The sequence below is a fragment of the Aplidium turbinatum genome, chromosome 11 (assembly GCF_918807975.1).
Source record: "Aplidium turbinatum chromosome 11, kaAplTurb1.1, whole genome shotgun sequence".
Taxonomy (NCBI): domain Eukaryota; kingdom Metazoa; phylum Chordata; class Ascidiacea; order Aplousobranchia; family Polyclinidae; genus Aplidium; species Aplidium turbinatum.
This window is the reverse complement of record NC_137482.1, coordinates 23,345,053-23,364,195: the sequence shown is the minus strand read 5'-3', so window position 1 is coordinate 23,364,195 and position 19,143 is coordinate 23,345,053. Positions and strand designations below refer to the sequence as shown.

General features: G+C 38.1%; 2 protein-coding genes across 2 annotated transcripts; both read left to right on the top strand.

Moving 5' to 3' along the window:
• The first annotated feature begins 3,586 nt into the window (after positions 1-3,586).
• LOC145780332 (interferon regulatory factor 1-like) lies at positions 3,587-8,538 on the top strand. Its single transcript, XM_082592033.1, has 5 exons — positions 3,587-3,702; positions 6,549-6,715; positions 7,367-7,528; positions 8,241-8,380; positions 8,464-8,538. The coding sequence occupies exons 1-5, from the start codon at positions 3,587-3,589 to the stop codon at positions 8,536-8,538; spliced, it is 660 nt and encodes a 219-aa protein (XP_082448159.1).
• LOC145779265 (uncharacterized) lies at positions 8,402-10,353 on the top strand. Its single transcript, XM_082590803.1, has 2 exons — positions 8,402-8,993; positions 10,112-10,353. Exons 1-2 carry the CDS (start codon positions 8,555-8,557, stop codon positions 10,306-10,308), a joined length of 636 nt encoding a protein of 211 aa, XP_082446929.1. The 5' UTR covers positions 8,402-8,554; the 3' UTR covers positions 10,309-10,353.
• The last annotated feature ends 8,790 nt before the right edge of the window (positions 10,354-19,143 follow it).

Here is a 19,143-nt window from a genome sequence, read left to right as displayed (position 1 = left end):
CAAATTTAGCAACAATACGCTTCTTAATAACAATTGAATGACGAGGACGACGACGAATAATGGCAATTAGTTTCAGGCATGCTAAAAGGTCAGCTTCACCAACAATGTTGCATAACCTCAAATGTGTTTATTTCCATTGCATGGTGGCACTTAGCTAGTAGCCCTCGCGTCCAAGTTGTAAGCAGTCCCCGAATGTTACATCAAAACCCAAGATTTTATTAGAAACAAAAAGACCTTAAGAACAAGAGGCCCAACAGATTAAATTTAGAAATAAATCTGATTGGAAAAGACAAGATGACAAACCAAATCTATAAAATCAAAAAAGTTCAGTCCAAGTCTGAAACTTTGTAATTCTGCTCGAACAGGTCCCGAAAAGCCCAGCCCGAAGTCAAACGCTGCCCCACATGACTTCTTATATAGAAAACTTCACGCTTGTGCAAAAGTTGTGCTTCATTATAGTCACTCATCAAATGTTGTTGTGTACTTTGCCCTGAAGATAATGGACTTCGTACTGCAGATATTCTAAACAAATAATAACGATTTCACTTGATACAATTTTATCTGTGACGCAACCATGGTTGAGATGAATGTTGAGAAATCAAGATAAAGCAAATGTACAACATATGCTGAGTCGCTGACTTAAAACAATTGTGAATCATCTTTCTCAATGATTACCTCAAAAATTTTCTTCATGTTTTGGTGTGCCACTGCACTGCTACATCTACTATCACACCTAATTCTAGATACCTCCTATATAGCAAGGAGAGCAAAAAAGTCTTAAAAGATGTGTTTGTCGCTTGAACCGCAACGTTGTGCAAAGTACAACTCGTAGTCATTTGCTTGGTGGTTTGTAGGTGCTCAATTCGCTTTAATATCTGCACTTTCGCCGCTTGGTTTTCGCAATCGTTAGGTCATACAAGTTGAAATGCGTGATTATGGCTTTCAGCATTTAGCTTTGTTGCACGTTTTCACAATAATTTTCTACTGTACGGCAAAACAATTAATATTATGCAACAAACTATAACTCATTTGAACTAATAACTTTTGTTAAAAAGCTTCTATTATTCAACGATATCATTGCGTACACACGGGAAAAGTGGGGCCCTGAAAGATGTAGCCTATAACCTTATCATCACTTGTTCTTATAAGTAGATAAGATAATTATCTCTATTTTGAGATGTGAACAAATTTTAGATGGGTGGAACAATTCACTCTTTCCTTCATTCCACCCTTGCCACGAGAAAAACCTCTCTCAATAATTTTCAACTCAACCTTTCCACCCTCTTTGTTAACAGCGTGTGTATCCCCACAGTTTAGAGTGGATTAAATTCTAAACGGTGGAAATATCCACCATATTTTTCGCTTACCACCCTTGCCGCGAGAGATTTCCATCCATGGAAATTTCCACCCCAAGGTTTCCACCCTTTTGATTAACAGTGATGAGCACACGACACAAACGACATGATCATATTTAGTGAATAGCCAGACAGCAAATCAACCATTTTTTTATATAGATTCAACGTCTGTAGACATTAATCAATGCAAAAAATGGTTGATTTGGTGTCCGGGTAATCATACAATCTGGGTAAAACCATTTCAAATTGAAAACATAACATTCCTCAAAGAATTAATACTATCGGTTGCATAATCAATTGGTGAGAGCCGTTGCTCGACGTTTGAAACCGTGCAGGTTGGACACCGCTTAAGAGCATGTGGCTGTGTCTTTCACAGTTCACTTGAAGGCATGCCTGATGGTGAACGTGAAGATTGGCTTCTTTGCTTTTCAGTCTTTCTTCCTCTTTATTTGGCTTTAATTCCTCTTCAAGTGGGGCAACCGGTGCAGATTTCAGTCCTCCACATCACTCTGTCAGCAGCATCTTCCTCCTTCACTTTCACTATTTCCATATTTTCTGTCACACAATCTCTCCATCTTCTTTTTGCCCTTCCTAGCTTTGTTTTACCAACAAATTATTTTACCAACTTTGCTTTTCCATCTAGCCTACTTAATCTAAACTTTCAACCACTGGGGATAAGTTTGAATACGAAAAAACATGACTATTCAACATTTTTCCTGGTAAAAGAAAGAGGTCGATTTAGATATGGCTCTTTGGTCCGCAAGCAGAGCTTTGTCGGTTAAATCTTTGCAAACTTATGTATACATCTCAAAAACTACCCATCATTTTCTGTATTATTTTCTGCTGTACTGTGGACACTTGGAAATCTTTTGCAGGTAACAAGTAACCCGCAAGCTACCGGTCGGTCACCCCTGAACTAGACATCAAAACGGCAACGAAAAGCAAAGTGAAAAAGCTTTAGGTCTATTCTACTGCACATATCCAAGTCAAATGATTAGTTGATTACACAGTTGAAAAATATGATTAATTGACTCAGAGACTTTTTGTAAATCAACGCGCTCTAAGTACTTGTGTTGACGCAATCCTTTGCATAGCTCAGTCAAGGTTTACAAAATTAAAAGTGATAATGTTATTCTTTTATTTAATTTTAGCGACAGAGCTAATTTGTAATTTTGTACCACATTTACGATGTTATCACATTATTATCCGAGTTAGTCTCACAGCGTAAAGCAAGAAAGAACACAATCGGTATCGTTTTTGAAGTCTTCCGTATGACCGATCCTGGAATTGATCTCAGACCTACCAGCACGCACTAGAACCGCAACGAAACTTCTGGGCCATTGTACTTGTGCAAGGGCTTACAACAAATGAAATTATCATAACAAAAGATTTTAAAATGCTTTTATCTGTTTTGGTTAGTATCATGACCATAACAATTGTTTTGTATATTGTTAAAGTTTCGAATGTAAAACATTTTTAGTTGAATCGAAGCAAAAGATGATGGCTTTGACCTGTTCCAAAATGTCAAATTGTGATAGGTGTTGAAATGTCAATAATATTAATTTTAAATGGAGCACCAGATCAGATTCACCAACTCAAAAATGTGGTAACTAACCACAAATAATGAACTAGTGTTTGTGAAGGGCAGGGGTCATCGAAAGATCGTAAAAACAAAAGATCAATACTGACATGGTCACTTGTTGGACATGGGATTTAGTTTACAATATTTAATATTTGTTCTTGTGTTTTATTGCTTGACATTGCGTTTGTTGCAATCATTTCAAAATCATGCTTTGCTTGCTCGTTTTTCAACAAAAGCTACTAAAGAAAGTCATGTTATTTTTGGCCGGGATTAGAAAACAAGAGGATCTTGTGATTTCATTATTTGATTTTGTAAAGGAATATTATAAATAGAAACACTCGGATGTCCTGGTTTTGTTACAGATTCAATTAATTAATAACTATGGCCAGTTTCTGGCAAAATGAAACTCATTAAATCCGAACTAAGCGGAAAATAAAAATAACCTACAGTTTACTTTGCTGAAAATAAATTTAGTGCACATGGCAGTGTGGCAAAGAGGACCTAAATTTCCCTGCATTGAAAGGAAGGAGATACTTTCATGTTAATTTGATGTTTCACAACGGTAACCCTAGCATTGTGTAGTTACAGCCATATGCCAGGCAATGATTATAACACTTCGACGTGTAAACACCATTTGTTTGTATTAGATATGGATGAACACTCATATATAGTCGACAGTGAGAGGTCTCATCGGCAGTCTGCCATGCAGAGGCTTCGAATCTTGTTCATAGGCAAACATGAAATTACCCGCTTTCAGGTGTCAAGGTCAGAATACATCAAATCTAGACATATCAGCTTGCTAGCAATATGATTAAATGCTGAAAAGTTTGGGTGTTCATCAGGAGTATTATCTTTCCTACCACTAGTTGCAACGTTCATCTGATGCTGCAAAAGTGAAAGCAACAACAAACAGGTTATTTTATTGCTTCACTTTATTTTAACGCATCCTCAGAGCAAATAACATATAAAGTAAAAGTTACGAAATAATAAACTTTTTAAATTATACTTGTAAGTTATATGCTCTGAGGATGCGCATTGTCATGATGGGCAAAACGTCAGTGAAGAAATAAAAACAACTTGTTTGTATTTTTTTACTTTCGCATTCATTAGATGAACGTTGCAACTACTGTTAGAAACGATAGCAAAATAAAATCGTTAGATCGTTTTGCTAATAATTGTTCCGACGTTCAATTATAAAAAAAAAACTTATGCACTTATGCGATGCTAATTGTTGGTTCCGTTCAGGTTAATTTTGTTTCATTTGAAAAACATAATGACATGAATAAACGTTAGCTTCTGTTTTCTGTAATAGGGAAAGGATCCCGTATCTTACAACACATTGTTATATTAAATTTTTCTTTATAAAACTAAAACCCCATACGTCTAATATTCATAACTTGTACTCATTGATTTTTCAGGAAAGTAACGTCTTATTGTCTTAAAGTATTGTCTTATTTATTTGCATGCCATTAGTTCAGTTTGCAACAAAACAATGACAATCAACAAGCCAAGATACTTCACGCCGAGTAGCAAACTAAAAGAAAAAAGATTGAGGTATAGTAGATGCTTGTTGAGCAAAGTAATGTCTTTTGTTGATCACGTATTCAGCGAAATAGAATAATAATAATGAAACTCTAAGAATTAATTAGAACTTTATATCATGTAATTTTAAATGCAAGTATTTGAAGTAAAAAGCAATAAAATTTTGATGAAAAACTGAAAGATTAAAACGTTTATAAGACGTATCGGCGACATGTTTGTCACACAAGCTTTATCAACGGAGTGACTTTAAGGAAATATTGTTATTATATTAGACGGTTTTTGCCATAATGTAGTTTGTGCTGTGGCGGTCAGCTTTTAAATTTGTTTAGTGCATACGCCACTGCAAAAGTAGGTCGGCAATGGCTACATTATACTATTAGGTCATAACAAAGGAAAGTCGCATGTTACGACATAGAATTGCTATTTACAATGTTTGCAAAAATTTATCGACTTCGGTCATTTGATATTTGAAACTGGACATGTTGTAAATCAGGGGTTTACAAACCAGGGATTGCGAAAAATAGAAGTTATGTTAACTTACTAAAACAAAACACACCGAGTTAAATGTGAAAAACAAAATAATGGACAACAAAACAATCAAATCTTTGTTGTGTAGTTCACAATTGGTCGCGTTTTGTTATCGGTCCATTACTACCGGGTGTCAAATGTTTGATGTGACTGATCATTCTGTCACAGTCTTTTTTATTTTGTAACACACATAAGTCAGCAACATCTATACTTTAATTAATGTGCTATAATAATATTATATGCAAAACATGCACAATCTACCACTTGCTGTTAAGTGTGACGATGTTATTAAATAGAATAAAAAATAGTAATGACGGGTAGCATGGCAGCAGGGTTGCAGGGTTGCAGGGGGGCCGGCAGGGTAGCAGGGTGACAGGGTAGCAGTGTGGCAGGGTAGCAGAGTAGCAGCAGTTGCTTGTTCGTTTAAGACAAAACAAACAAACAGTTCGTTCAAGCAAACGCCTCAATTAAACTGGGACATTTTGTAGTTTTGTTTTGTACAATCATAATAATGATGTATTTGGCGCCTATTGCGAGACCAAAAAGAACACTGCGATCTCAGATACTGTACAATAGACAACAGCAAGTAGCGAAGTGGCATCTTATCATCGATTCAGCTGCTCCCATTATTGGCATGCCATCAAGTTGCAGTAACAGCCGCAGCGTGTTTTGGAGCGGTGTCGAACCGACGTCCTTTTGAACGTTGCCCAGAAGTTTTCACAACTTGGCCGCGCAGATCGACACCATAGCATGTTACATCATGGCTACACATATAAAACTAATGTCCCTTATCAAACTTGGTTTCCTTTTGTACTTTTATTTGTTGCATCACAGATATTTTCTTGATATATCACTACTGAAATTCTCTTTCCAAATTTTAATTTTAGACAAAGGACCATGAATACTAAATTGTCTACAGCGAAATTAGAATACGCTGAGAAGAAATGGTTGAAGCTACAAAAAGCAAATTTAAAACATACTTAAATACAATCATATCAAATATAGTTACTATTCACCAAAAACTTAAATTAAATATGCTTAAATATAATTATGTATAATCTCTTACGTTTAGCGTTTTTTCCAGCGGAGTCTCAAACATTACTTCATTGTTTTATCTTGCGGCCCGCCCGACAGCAAATAGATACTTTGTAGGAGACTTGGATACCTTAATTTTTAACACAATACCGTATTCTCACTGTAAACAACGGTTTCTTACAATATTAGTAAATGACTGTAATCTTCTTGTTCTTCTTGTTAGTCCTGGGTTGGTAAACAAACGTCTTACAAGCAGACTCTTCCTACTGTCAATTTAAAGTTATAGATAGCTTTTGTTAAAGAGCATTGATTCACCTGGTTAGACATTGACAATGGCAATTCACTTGTAGAGTGCGTACCGTGGTTAATTTTTTATGTGAACTGAGTATTATACTCATTGGTGCAGTCTACTAAGTGCAGTTTACAAATCATTTGATTTGTATTTAAACCATATCTTCTATGAATAGCACAAAGGTAAGAAAAACAAAATCACTTTATGATTTTAGATTGCGAGATTGGCTTGAGATGAGAATTGATTCCCCTGATTATCCTGGACTAGAGTGGGTAAACAGGGAACAAAAGATCTTCCGCATTCCATGGAAACATGGAGCAAGACACGGTTGGAGAGAGGCAATCGATGCTAGACTCTTTCAGGAGTGGTCCGAACATACAGGTGTGACAATTGTGGTCAGTCAAGCGTAACAGCTTGTGACTGTAACTTTACCATGACGTTTTAAGAAGGGGTGCGAATCAAAAAATGTTTAAAAATGAAACAATGAGGTGTAAATGATAATTGTGTAACATTTTTGGGTGCGTTGCTAGTCAAGCTTAGCATGCCGAAAGAGCTGATTATAATTGAGTGTTGATACTGCTTCAATCTTACAGGATATAAAAAATGTTTCAAAAAACATTTTAGTATTGAAAATGTTGCTTTTAAATATTCAATTGTGCTGTTGAACGAGGAATAGGCTAACCTGAGCGAAATAACTGGAATCTCAAACGGAAACAATTTCTATTGAAATATACTGTAAACAAACGAAACCAGACAATAACACAATGGGTTGAATTCTGTGTTATTGCTAGTTTCGTTTACTTAGCACATGGTTCAACAAAGTTATCTCTCTACCAAAAATCATTTTTTTGAAATTCAAAATTTGCATATCTTGTTTATAGACGCTTTGAAATACGATTATCAAATTATCACGGTTAGCATACCTCTCCATACAGCAAAACTATAAAAGTCGATTTAGATTCTTTGGTCATCTTCAAAATGGCGGAACAGCATCATGATATTTCTGACTCGGTTTTATGTGTACTGTTTCAGGGGCTTCCCCAAGAGATGTGAAGCAGCACAAAGCCAACTTTCGTTGTGCTCTGAACTCTTTGAGGGACATTGTTCAAGTTCACAAAATGAACAAGCAAAAAGGAGAAGATGCATATCGAGTCTATCAAATGCTGCCAAAGAAAAACGTAAAGCAATCAAAAGGTAAACTTGGCATAATTGCATTTTTAGATACGTTTTAAAGAGATTTAATACAAAACAATATTTCATAAGTAACGCAACCAGATTAAACAAATTTACGTTTATTGTTAACACTCACCGAAAAAATAAAAGTAAAAGTGTTAAATCTGGTTGTTGTAGGCTACACGGCTTGGTGTGGTTATGGTACAACAAGACAAACTCTCTATCGAAACTCTAATATTTACCGGTTTTATTCAAAGGACTCCAATGATCTGTATTTTTAGACAAATCTTGCATACTGTACATTCAATGAAGTAACATTCTACTTACTGAGGTGTCTGTAATTTGTTAAAATTTATTTCCTGAGAATTGCAAAACCGAAATCCAAATATATTTAGGCCTACAATTTCTCGTTCTGGTAAATGAATTGATGGAATAGGGATTGAGAATTTGACCAAAGCAATTTTTTTACAAAGCTACTTCTGTTGGAATGTTTTCTGAAACCTAACTTTGATAGAGAAGTTGGTTTGTTAAATCAGAAACAGGTGGCGAGCTTCTGCAAAGCAGAAAACACAATGAAAGCTTGGATTGCTTAGACTTAGACTTTTCTGTTTTGTCATAAAATAACTTTATTTTCGATCAGCTTCTTGTTTTCAATCAAGAAATATTCCAAATAATGTTGATGAGATAATGCTTTACTCTTTAAAATGATATAAAATTATGGCATATTGTTCAGAGTGGATAAAGAAAAGGAATTCTAAGCTACCAGCAGATGGGATGAAGTATGGAAGTTTCTCTTCAACATCATCCAGTGACCTTTTGATGTCTCCTTGTGGCAGCGATCACACACATGAATTCCCACCTCACACTCAAGAAGTATTGGGAACTAGGACGTTCTCCACTTCATCAGAGCTCCACCAGGGTTGTTACAGTACTTTAAACTACTCCGACTGCTATAGAGAAATACCTCAGCCTTCAACGACGTGTTTCCAAAGCTCAAACGATTGTTTCTCGCTGCAAAGTTTTCGCAGTGAACATAGACCTATATCAATGTCAAGTGACGTAATGGAAAACCATGCACCAGCTACTAAAAATGGATACTGGGTGGACGCGAAGACATGGGAAGACACATTTTCCCCAAACATTGCCATGGACCCCACATACCAAGAAATGTCAGTATTTACGGAAAATGCAAAAATGCCTAATGAGGAAACTTTTCATTCTACAACATCTCCTGCTACATTTAGCAACTCTTCTGACTGGGACCCAAACTTCTTTGAAGATGGAGATTATTTGAGCAGCATTGCAACACAACAATTATCCTCTTCATACCATGCGAGTTTCCATTTAGAGCAACCTCCTCGTGGTGCGTTATCTTCTGCAATCACTGATGGACCTCGTACAGAGGATGTTAGTCTTCCACCATCTGTATTGTGTTTGAATAGCAGTAATGATGTTTTTGAAGACCCCCTGATGAGCTCACCAGCGGGTAAGATTAAATTTGAATCCAAAAGTTAATTTTTATATTGTTACGCAACAGAAGTTCGTATTTAATGTTCTATTTTTTAGCACACACACTTTTTAGTACGATAAGCATTTATCTTAAATGTTCATTTCAAATCGTTTTCTATTTATCTCCAAAACCAAAAACCTTAATTAAAAAACACAAGTATGTTGAGATTTTTAAAATAAATTTAGTTAATGAATAAACCTTTAAAAAAAACATTTGATCTACATTGCTAAAATATTTATGGTTTTATGAGGTTTTTGCTTGATTTTGCAACATGTGACATCTATTCATTTCTCATTAGAACTGGAGTAGGCAATCTTATTTAGACTTAATTAATTAAGGGAATCTTTATTTTCAGACTGAGAAAACTTTTTTGAGAGCTGAATCCTAGCAGTTTAGCATACTTGTAATGGCTTTGAACCACTGCCGCAGAGCCAGTTGCCGAGTTTTTGACACAATGAAGTTTCCGATTGTTGAAGTGTTGTTGTTTGTGAATTATTCCATTCACTAGGTGCCACTGAATGGAAAACAGTCCTTGGAAATTCGTTGTTCAAGTTCGTTTGCAAGTAGCACTTCTTTCAGAAGCAAAACTTCTATTAACTTAAACAAAGTGAAAGTTGCTTTGTCATGTTAAAACACATTCAAATTACATTGTAGATTAAGCCTTGTAAAATAGACGACTCAAAAAGACCTCTATTAACAATCTTGCAATGTAAACCAACATTCATCGGCCGACGTTTATAGCTGCAAAAAAATTTTAAGCCAATAAAATGCAGATAAAATATCTTAACGAGGTAAAGAGTAGAAAACACAATGGGCGTAGTGTCTGCATATTAGTGTACCTAGCATTTGTGTCATGCGTTACTGATTTTCAAACATGCCAATGTACATCACCATGGATGTTACTGTTTCATCATCATCATTGGCATGTGTCGTCTCCGAGACAAAGGTTGCTGTCATTTGCTTCCTCGTGTCACGTTCTTCCGCTACTCTTTTTGCTTCTCCGTGCTTGACAAGCCAGCCCATTGTTTTACATCATCTCCCCAAGTTTGTGTAGGAATCAACGAATGAAGACGACTAACCAACTTGTATTTCAGACTTTTACGTCGAAGACAAAAGCTATTTGGAGAAATCGTTTTCCAATTTCGAAAATATTTCGATGAGCTTTCCCGAAGATAAAAATCGTCAATTTTTTCCAGAAAACATAAGGGAACAAGACTTATTAACACTCAATAGCGCCACTAGCGGACAACTTCCATCAGCTTCAACGCTGCTCCCGCCGTGGGAAAAATAAACTTTTTGAGACAATGCCACATTTGTAATTGCAGTTTTATATTATTTCGACTCAATTTTAAAAGGTGTAAAACTCTATTGTTGTTAATTAATGCAAAACAAAGAGTAATGTTTAATGACACTGAGAAGCCTATTTCTCGTTGTATTTTTTTGTATGACCTGCATATTTATTCGTATTGCTGATTATCATGTTCACTTAATTGAGTTAACGACGATTTGACTTTTCTAAAGTTAATGATACTGTCATCGTGGGATCTATTTCAGCTTTTTAAATGAGTGGGAGGAAGTATCATAAAAAAATACAGTTTTATTGCCTTTTCAATGTAAACGTTTTCAGAAAGAAAAAATATAAACAAAAAACTAAAATAAAGCCTACCAGTAAATTCAAAGTTCTCAAAAATTATTTTCTGTTGTCATTTAAAATGATTTAATACCGTTTAAGAAAAAAACAAAAATCGTTGCATTTCAAATTAAGTTTCATACATTTTTGTGATTGATATTTATTTTTTAACGTTATACACCTTCACATTATACACTGCGTGTATAATTCTTCACTAAGAACGAGATGTTTGAAAGCTATGCGATATTTCACAAATAATAAACTATGTTAATAAAGTAGTTTGTTGTTTATTTTTGTACTATTTATTGTATATCGTTATTATCGGTGGGCTACAGTAGCAATGAAGATAGGATATTCTATGAAATTAGGAAATAATGTGTTTAAATGGAAACTTAAATGAGATGGTCATGCAATTTGCTTTTCAATTTACACTTTTGTAATTTTTCGCTCAATTGCACAACTTAACTTATTTCACCGTTATCTTATTTATTCTCTGTTTACTCATAATGCCGCTTGTGTTTGATTGGCTTGTGTTGTGACGTCACTCATATTATCCCTAGACAGCAAAATCCGTCATTTTTACATTGATTCAACGTTTGCGGAGGTGGAATCAATGTAAAACATGAAGGATTTTGCTGTCTGGGCTACTGTTTCGCATTAAACATTGAAAATTAGTTTTCGGTTTGTTTAAAGAAAGCAAAAGAAAATTAGGGTTGGAAAAACTAAGAAGGTCTTAAGTAGCTAACTGCTCTAGGCTGCTGCTGAGCTAAGTCGGAGTCTGCCTCGCTTTCTGACCTAGTCTTGTTCTGAAACGATCCCTGGTCCATATCTAGAAAGCTAAAACCTCAATTGCTAAGGCAACAGGGATCAGTTGTCAGTAGATGTAACAGAAAATATATTTCGCACTTGCTAGTGCATCGTCAGTTCTGAATCAGAGTTTTTACACATTCTTAAATATAAAAATGAAAGTTGCATCATCAATTGATACTTCAGGAAGTTAAGATATGTCTGAGTTGACATAGACTCAATTGAAAGTAATTATGACGTTAATAAGACCGAATAAAAGCAATTAATTAATGTAAAATAATAGAAACTAATAGGATAAGCTCAGTGATAGAAACATTACATTTTTTATGAATGGTTTTTTCATAATTGTTTGATTTGATGCAATGTTTGCTTCTGCAGATATTGAATCAATGTGAAAATGGCATATTTTGTTGTCTGGGAAGCTGGTCGGATTAACCCTGCAACTCATAAACTTTTAGGTGAATAGTTCTTTCGGTTGACGTTTTAACACAAACATTTTATCTATTTTTTATGTAAAAATATCAATGTAACTCCGTTAATTATTAAATAAGAGAGATTAATTGCCATTGCGCCAAATAAAACATAAAGTATGGTCAATATTTTATTACTGTTTATAGAATGGTTTTACACACATTATACTTTAAGAGTGCAAACAAGATGTACAGTAAAACTATCAACCATAATTTACGAGAGTTTATAAATTAACTTTAATTTCACTTTCGTCTAAACAAGGCGACATGCTGCGGTTGCCTTTAGTAAGAAAATCTACTTTCCCTTAGAAAATATTTAAAAGTACTTTTGTTTCATCAAAGAAACCAATTTATCAATGTCTAAAAATCTGAAATAACAAACGTAGATGTACTATTTGGAATGCAAACCAACACGGAAATTCTACAAACAATTAAAACAAGAAAATTGAAATATTTTGGTCATGTGATTCGCAATAATTCTATTCAAGGACAACTACTCGAAGAAAAAATGAATGGAAAACAAAATAGGGGCAGACCACCAAGAACTTGAAATAATAATATTAAAGACTGGTTAGAACTTGATTACAAAACTGCAAAAGAAAAATCTCACAACAGAGAAACTTGGCGTCTCATTGCCTCCAACACTCGACGAGAGGAAGGAACTTAACGATGATGATGATTTGCAATGACAGAATTGTTTGTGATCATGATCATATTTCACGACAAATTGAATGCTTGACAATGTTTAAATTCACAATAATAGTCCAGAAATGTCTAAAGTGAAAATGCGTAAAAATTACAATTGAATCATTTTCTACAATGGAATCTTAGGCAAGTAAAAATTCACTGCTAAAGCAACAAACAAAAAGCATTGAAGCGGAACCTATTGCCGAGTGGTGCATCTTTATTGGAATTGAAACTACAACGAGACGTTGTTGCTCCCGTGTGGCTAGAAATAAATTTGTTAAAAGTACATCCAATTGGAAATTCATGACGGCATCATCTATGAATCTAAAGTATAACATGTTCAATAAATTAAAATTAAATGACAACTTTTTGTATTTGCAAATATTTTTAAATAATTCTATATTATTGATGATAACCAACTTGATGATAATTTTTGATAAATTTACGGACTTGAATGGATTTGCCATGGCTGCAATCCCTAGCAGTAGGCATTGCCGAAACAGCAAAATACGTTCGAGTTTTGCAATCGTCCTTAAAATAGTTTTAATGTGCCTAGATTATGTTGTTATACAATAACACCACAACCCTTGATCAGTCGAAAGCTGTGACGTAAAAAGGGGCACGTTGTCGCAGAGGTTTTCTTGGAATTGATTAATGATTAGCAAATCTCAAATTTCTAAGGGATCCCTTCGCGTAACAGAATCAACATTTGCCCAGCCAATAAGCAGAAAAATTTTTTTTTGCCCCATTGTGACTGCTGGTGGGCCACAAAAGTGATAACACAGAATAAAACGATCTCAAATATTTGTCTTTTGCTTTGTTGGCCGAATCAAGGTTCTACAATTAAAAACAACATATCCACTGTTGTTGCAAGTGTGTTTTTATGTATCGGAATAAATAAAACAGAAAAAGATAAACATACTCAAACAATAATAGCACTTTTGAGGCACTCGTCGCAACAATAAATCCATGTGACAGACTCTGATGGAATTAGGATAATCACGTGTGAGTTCTTAGAACTTATTCCCCCCATTGGTAAAATACATAAAATCATGGAGGCTGGAATGCCGAAACGGTGTGCACTGTCTGCAGTTATGGACGCTCTTGGTTTATGCCGATTGAGCACTTTTCTGGAGGCACCTTGCTGTGCATTGCGCAAAGCTCACTGCTTGCAGTTTGAGAACTTTGGCAAGGTTGGCGGTAGTACAATTTTTGGAGCTTGGGTTCCACAAATGGGAAAATGTCACATGGAGGTATATATCTCGGTGGCCATGTACCAGTGTACCTACTGCAGTGTACCAGCAAAAAAAAAACAGTACCTGTGTACCAGCTACATACCAGTGTACCTACTGCAGTGAGGCCAGAAGACCGAAACGGTGTGCACTGTCTACAGTTAAATCATGCTATAAATACAATAGTGTCTTAGTGTGGATAAATGAAAGTTTCCAATCGCTCCAAAGAGTTTTCCAGATAACAAAATGTGTCATTTTTACATTGGTTCGACTTCTGCAGACGTTAAACCAATGTAAAAATAACGAATTTTGCTGTCTGGGCTATTTTATTTAGTTCGTTCCTAACGAATATTTTATACGAACCTCAGAAAATACGTTTTGTAATCAACGCTTTGCTGTTGCTATTTTAGTTTTGCTTGCTGCATTGAATATTTTGTTTGCAACTACTGCATTTTATCTCTGGAATAAAAAATAAGATGATATACCCATGGCTACGTAAAGATACGGCCTGATTTGTCACATTTTGCAGAAATTTCCAGATTTTGCTAACTTTGGGCGAACGTTTAAATAATTTTTTTCCAAAAATTATATTTTTACGCTTTCTTTACTGTTTTCCCCAGATGACACAACAGGTTTTAACATCCTCAGATGTAGAAAAACAAAGAAAATTTGATTTCGAAGATATTAGTCAGACTGTTAATTTTTCAATAACAGTCTGATTCAGTGTTTTTCAACTTACTTTTTCTCATTTTCTACTGCTTCCCCAAGGCAACAAAAAGCTTTTATATCATAAAGAAATGACAAAAAGTAAAAAAATCTCAAAAAATGTTAGTCAAACACTAGCAGTAGCTGTAATCAAAATCTGCAAAATGTGACGAATCAGGCCGCATCTCCAGGTGGCCATGATATACCTGTAATAAAAAAACGTCTAATAGTATTCACCGTTTGTCAGTCAAGATAACTTTCTATTTTTAACAAAGCAAACTATAGTGCAACGACAAATCTAAACAATTTTATCAGTTTTCATCGTTGTAGTAGTAGGCATCCTTCCATCTTTTCAGATGATGGTAGCACTCTGGGTACGGCAGCTTCTCATATGGCTCTGAAGTCCAATCCTGGCGTGGCAGTCTCGTCCACAGTTTGGACATATGAAATCAGAGAAGTTCTGAGGCTGCTGTCTCTCTTTTCTTTTTTGTCTTCTTTACTCTAGTTGCTTCCTCCGCCTCGACTGACCCTTTGCTAGACCCGCACTGACTTCGTAGCGCCATCTGTTGCGATTTGCTGCAATCAGTTCCCAGCTGGCAGGGTCTATGTCAGTTTGCTTCAGGTCTCGTTTGCAAACGTCTCTGTAACGCAGTGCGGGTCGTCCTACTGGGCGTTTCCCTGTGGCAAGTTCACTGTACAGAATGTTCTTTGGAATGCGCCCATCCTCCATTCTGGATACATGCCCCAACCAGCGTAGACGTCGCTGGCAGAGGAGAAGGTGTATGCTCAGGGAGCAAGAACGTTCCAGAACAGTGGTGTTGGGTATTCTGTCTTTCCAGGAAATACCAAGAATGCGCCTCAAGCAACGAAGGTGAAATCTTTCAAGGCGGTTTTCTTGTCTGGCGTAAGTGGTCCAGGACTCACTACAGTACAGCAGAGTACTAAGAACACACGCACGGTACACTTTGAGTTTTGTGTTAAGTGTCAAAAGATTATTGTCCCACACTCTCCTCCCGAGTTGAGTCATCACTCCTGCAGCCCTGGCTATCCGTCTGTCGATTTCCTTATCTAAGGATAGGTTGCTGGTGACCGTTGAACCAAGGTAGGTGAAGTGGTCTGTCACTTCGAGCACTTCTGGTCCTATGGTGATGACAGGTGGCTTGGGGACATCTTGGCCCATGACTACTGTTTTCTTGATGCTAATGGTCAGTGCGAATTTCCTACAGGCGTGTGCAAACTGGTTGAACAACTGCTGCAGCTCGTGCTCGGCGTGTGCTGACAGTGCTGCGTCGTCGGCAAACAGCAGTTCTCTGATCAGCACTGTGCGAACCTTTGTCTTGGCTCTCAGTCGGGCCAGGTTGAACAGTTTCCCATCACTGCGGGTGTGTAGGTGGACACCTTGTGTGGAGTGACCGAATGCAAAGTTCAGCAACAGAGAGAAGAAAATCCCAAACAAAGTCGGCGCAAGGACACATCCTTGTTTCACACCATACCGAATTGCGAAGGGTTCAGAGGTCTCCCCGTCGTAACTGACCACACCCTGCATGTCCTTGTGGAAGGAGATGATGATGCTAAGCAGCTGTGGGGGACAGCCAATCTTCTGCAGTAGCTGAAACAGGCCTCTCCTGCTGACAAGGTCAAAAGCCTTCGTCAGGTCAATAAAGGCGATGTATAACGGCCTCTGCTGCTCACGGCACTTCTCTTGAAGCTGTCGTACGGAGAAAATCATGTCTGTTCTGGACCTCTGGGCGCGGAACCCGCACTGAGATTCAGGGTAGACCCTGTCGGCCAATACCTGAAGGCGCCTAAGGACCACCTTGGCAAAGACTTTTCCCACGATGCTAAGTAGAGAGATGCCTCTGTAGCTGTTACAATCAGTGCGATCCCCCTTGTTCTTGTACAGAGTAATGATCTTGGAGTTGCGCATGGACTGCGGTACTTGGCCCTCTTTCCAACAAAGACGCAGTAGCTCGTGCAATGGTTTTAGCAGGACAGGTTTCCCACACTTTATGACCTCGGCTGGAATGTTATCCTCTCCCGGTGCTTTCCCACTTTGCATAGAGTCAATGGCTTTACTCAGTTCTTCTAAAGTAGGTTCTGCATCAAGCTCTGCTATAACAGGTAAATCTTCAATGTTGTCTAGCACTTCTTGAGAGACTGAGTTTTCTGTTGAATATAGTCCCAGGTGATGTTCCACCCAGCGTGCCATCTGCTTGTTCTTGTCGCCAGTCGATGCTTTAAGGGGGGGCACATTCCAGTGGTTGTTAGCACAGCGGCGTGAGGTTTGCTGAGCTTTGTGTCGGGCGGCTTTTAGGGCTTGTAGGTTCTGATCGTAGGGCTTGTAGGTTGTAGGGCTTGTAGGTTTTGTCGCTTCTACCTTTTTCTTGACCTTTGCTATGTTGACGTGTATTGTTTTGATATGATGGTCAGAAATAAAAAAACAACTGAACTGAACTGAACTGAACTGCTCGGGTTTTGTTTGTAGCTGAGCAGTGCTTTACGCTTCAGGTCGATAATAGGTTCCAACATAGAGATGTGTGCTTCAAACCAGTCAGTGTTCTTTCGCTCCTTCTCTCCATAGGTCTGGACGGCTGCACGGTGGATGGTCTTACTCAGTGACTCCCACATGTGTTCTGCGTCCTGAGTCTGGACAATGTTCAGGCTTTCTTCAAGACGTTCAAAGAACTTCTGGTTTTTATTTGGAAGGGAGGTTTTGCTGACATCGATTTTTGGCTGGCCTTTCTTCTTGATGTGATGCAGCTTCTTGGGCCTTATTGATATCCTTGAGGCAACCAGAGAGTGGTCAGTGTCGCAGTCTGCACTGTGGTATGATCTTGTGTTGTAGACACTGTTTAAAGAGGTACGTCGTGTGATGACTAGATCCAACTGGTGCCATCGTTGCGATCTGGGGTGTCGCCAGGATGCTTTATGGATAGCCTTGTTTTGGAAGAAAGTGTTTGTTACACAAAGGTTGTGGTAGCAGCAAAGCTCGAGGAGCCTTTGCCCGTTGTCGTTAATTTTGCCAATCCCATGGTGACCCAGCACATTTTGCCAAGACTCATTGTCTGCCCCCACCCTGGCGTTGAAGTCTCCCAAGACGAAGATGTGCTCTGATGCTGGGATTTTCTGAGCAGCCTTGTCTAATTGCTCATAGAACTGATCCTTGGCTTCAGGTATGGCCTGCAGTGTTGGCGCATACACACACACGAGGTTTGCAGGACCTTCATGCGTGGAAAGGCGCATTGTGAGGATTCTTTCTGTCATGTGCAGCATTGTATTTCTAACGGCAAAGCCAACCCCATGTTCTCTGGTTTCATCCCTTGCTTTCCCTTTCCAGAAGAAGGTATAGGAGTCCTCCTTTAGGGACCCACTGTCAGGAAGTCTTGTTTCTTGCAAAGCGGCTATATCAATGTTCAATCTGTAGAGTTCGCGATCGATCACTGCAGTCTTACGAAAGTTCTGTATATCTCTTAAGTAGTCGGATAGACCAGTACGCATAGTTCGTACATTCCAGCTTGCAATACGAATGGCTGGAGTTTTCTGTTTACTTCTGTCATTTCTTACTTTGTTGTCTGGTGTATGGCATACAACCCACCTATCGAGTAAGACTCTAAGCTCCACACACCCAATGAAGCAAGTAAGTCGTGGCGGGTCAGCACCTAACTGGCCGGGGGCTGCCCGGCTTAAAGTGGGCGGTAGCTGAACCAGTAGGATTTCGAGGATCCTTCCCACTGTTGAAGACAACCCGTGGCGTCTAGCTTTTACGTCAATTTAGCAAAGACTTATAACCCGTAGACTGCTGTCCTCCGGTTTGTTTTATGCACCCAGGGATGGGGGCGACTGGAGTGGCCTCTCCAGAGTGCTGGCCTGGGCGTCTGTATGGAGGTCTTGCGCTGCCCAAAAACACAACAGGACCCTCCTCTCTGCCTCTCCGGCGTGGTCCGAGGGAACGCAAAGCGTGACACTCGGCGACGGTTTGGCTGCAGGAGTTGCCGGAAGGATGTCAGAGTTTGACAGTCGACCGCCTCACGTACTCCACTCCGGATTTTCTGTCTGGGTTGACTCCCGTAGCCTTTTCCAGGACTGGATGTAGCCGCAAGACAGCGGAGGTTTTTGAATCAGGGTTTGCCTTCCCCGAGACGAACTGCCGTCCAAGGCTGACGGGCTCCGTCTGCCCGGCTGTTGTTGTACTGTCTTTTGTCTACCTCTCACCTGTAACCTGCCCGACATGGTTAGACCTGCCAGGGGCTACGAGCCCCCGTCGGTATAGCCCACAGGATCCTTGAGGTACTCAAGCCTCCCCACCACGGCAAGGTAACAAGTACGAGAGAGGGCAAGCATCGTTGTAGTCTTTTTATAACTGAATTATGGCACTCATTCGTAATCATCATTTTAAAAGTGGAAACACCGATCTGTTGATTCAGATTCACATAATGTGTAACCACCTGATACTTAAGTCTGAGACAGAAGTGTGTTTCGCTCTAAAATCAAACCAAGATTTTTCATGAACCAGAGGTGAAAAATTAGCTACAAAGTACAAACTTTTAGTTTTCGATTAAATCTTTTAATTATATTTCGTACAAAAAAATATCTGG

Bases quoted from the DNA above. Each gene is read 5' to 3' on its own strand.
- LOC145780332 (XM_082592033.1), top strand. From the start codon at position 3,587: ATGGATGAACACTCATATATAGTCGACAGTGAGAGGTCTCATCGGCAG. The intron at 3,703-6,548 runs GTCAGAATACAT...TTATGATTTTAG, and splicing joins ACCCGCTTTCAGGTGTCAAG to ATTGCGAGATTGGCTTGAGA. The intron at 6,716-7,366 runs GTGTGACAATTG...GTACTGTTTCAG, and splicing joins GGAGTGGTCCGAACATACAG to GGGCTTCCCCAAGAGATGTG.
- LOC145779265 (XM_082590803.1), top strand. From the start codon at position 8,555: ATGTCAAGTGACGTAATGGAAAACCATGCACCAGCTACTAAAAATGGA. The intron at 8,994-10,111 runs GTAAGATTAAAT...CTTGTATTTCAG, and splicing joins CCTGATGAGCTCACCAGCGG to ACTTTTACGTCGAAGACAAA.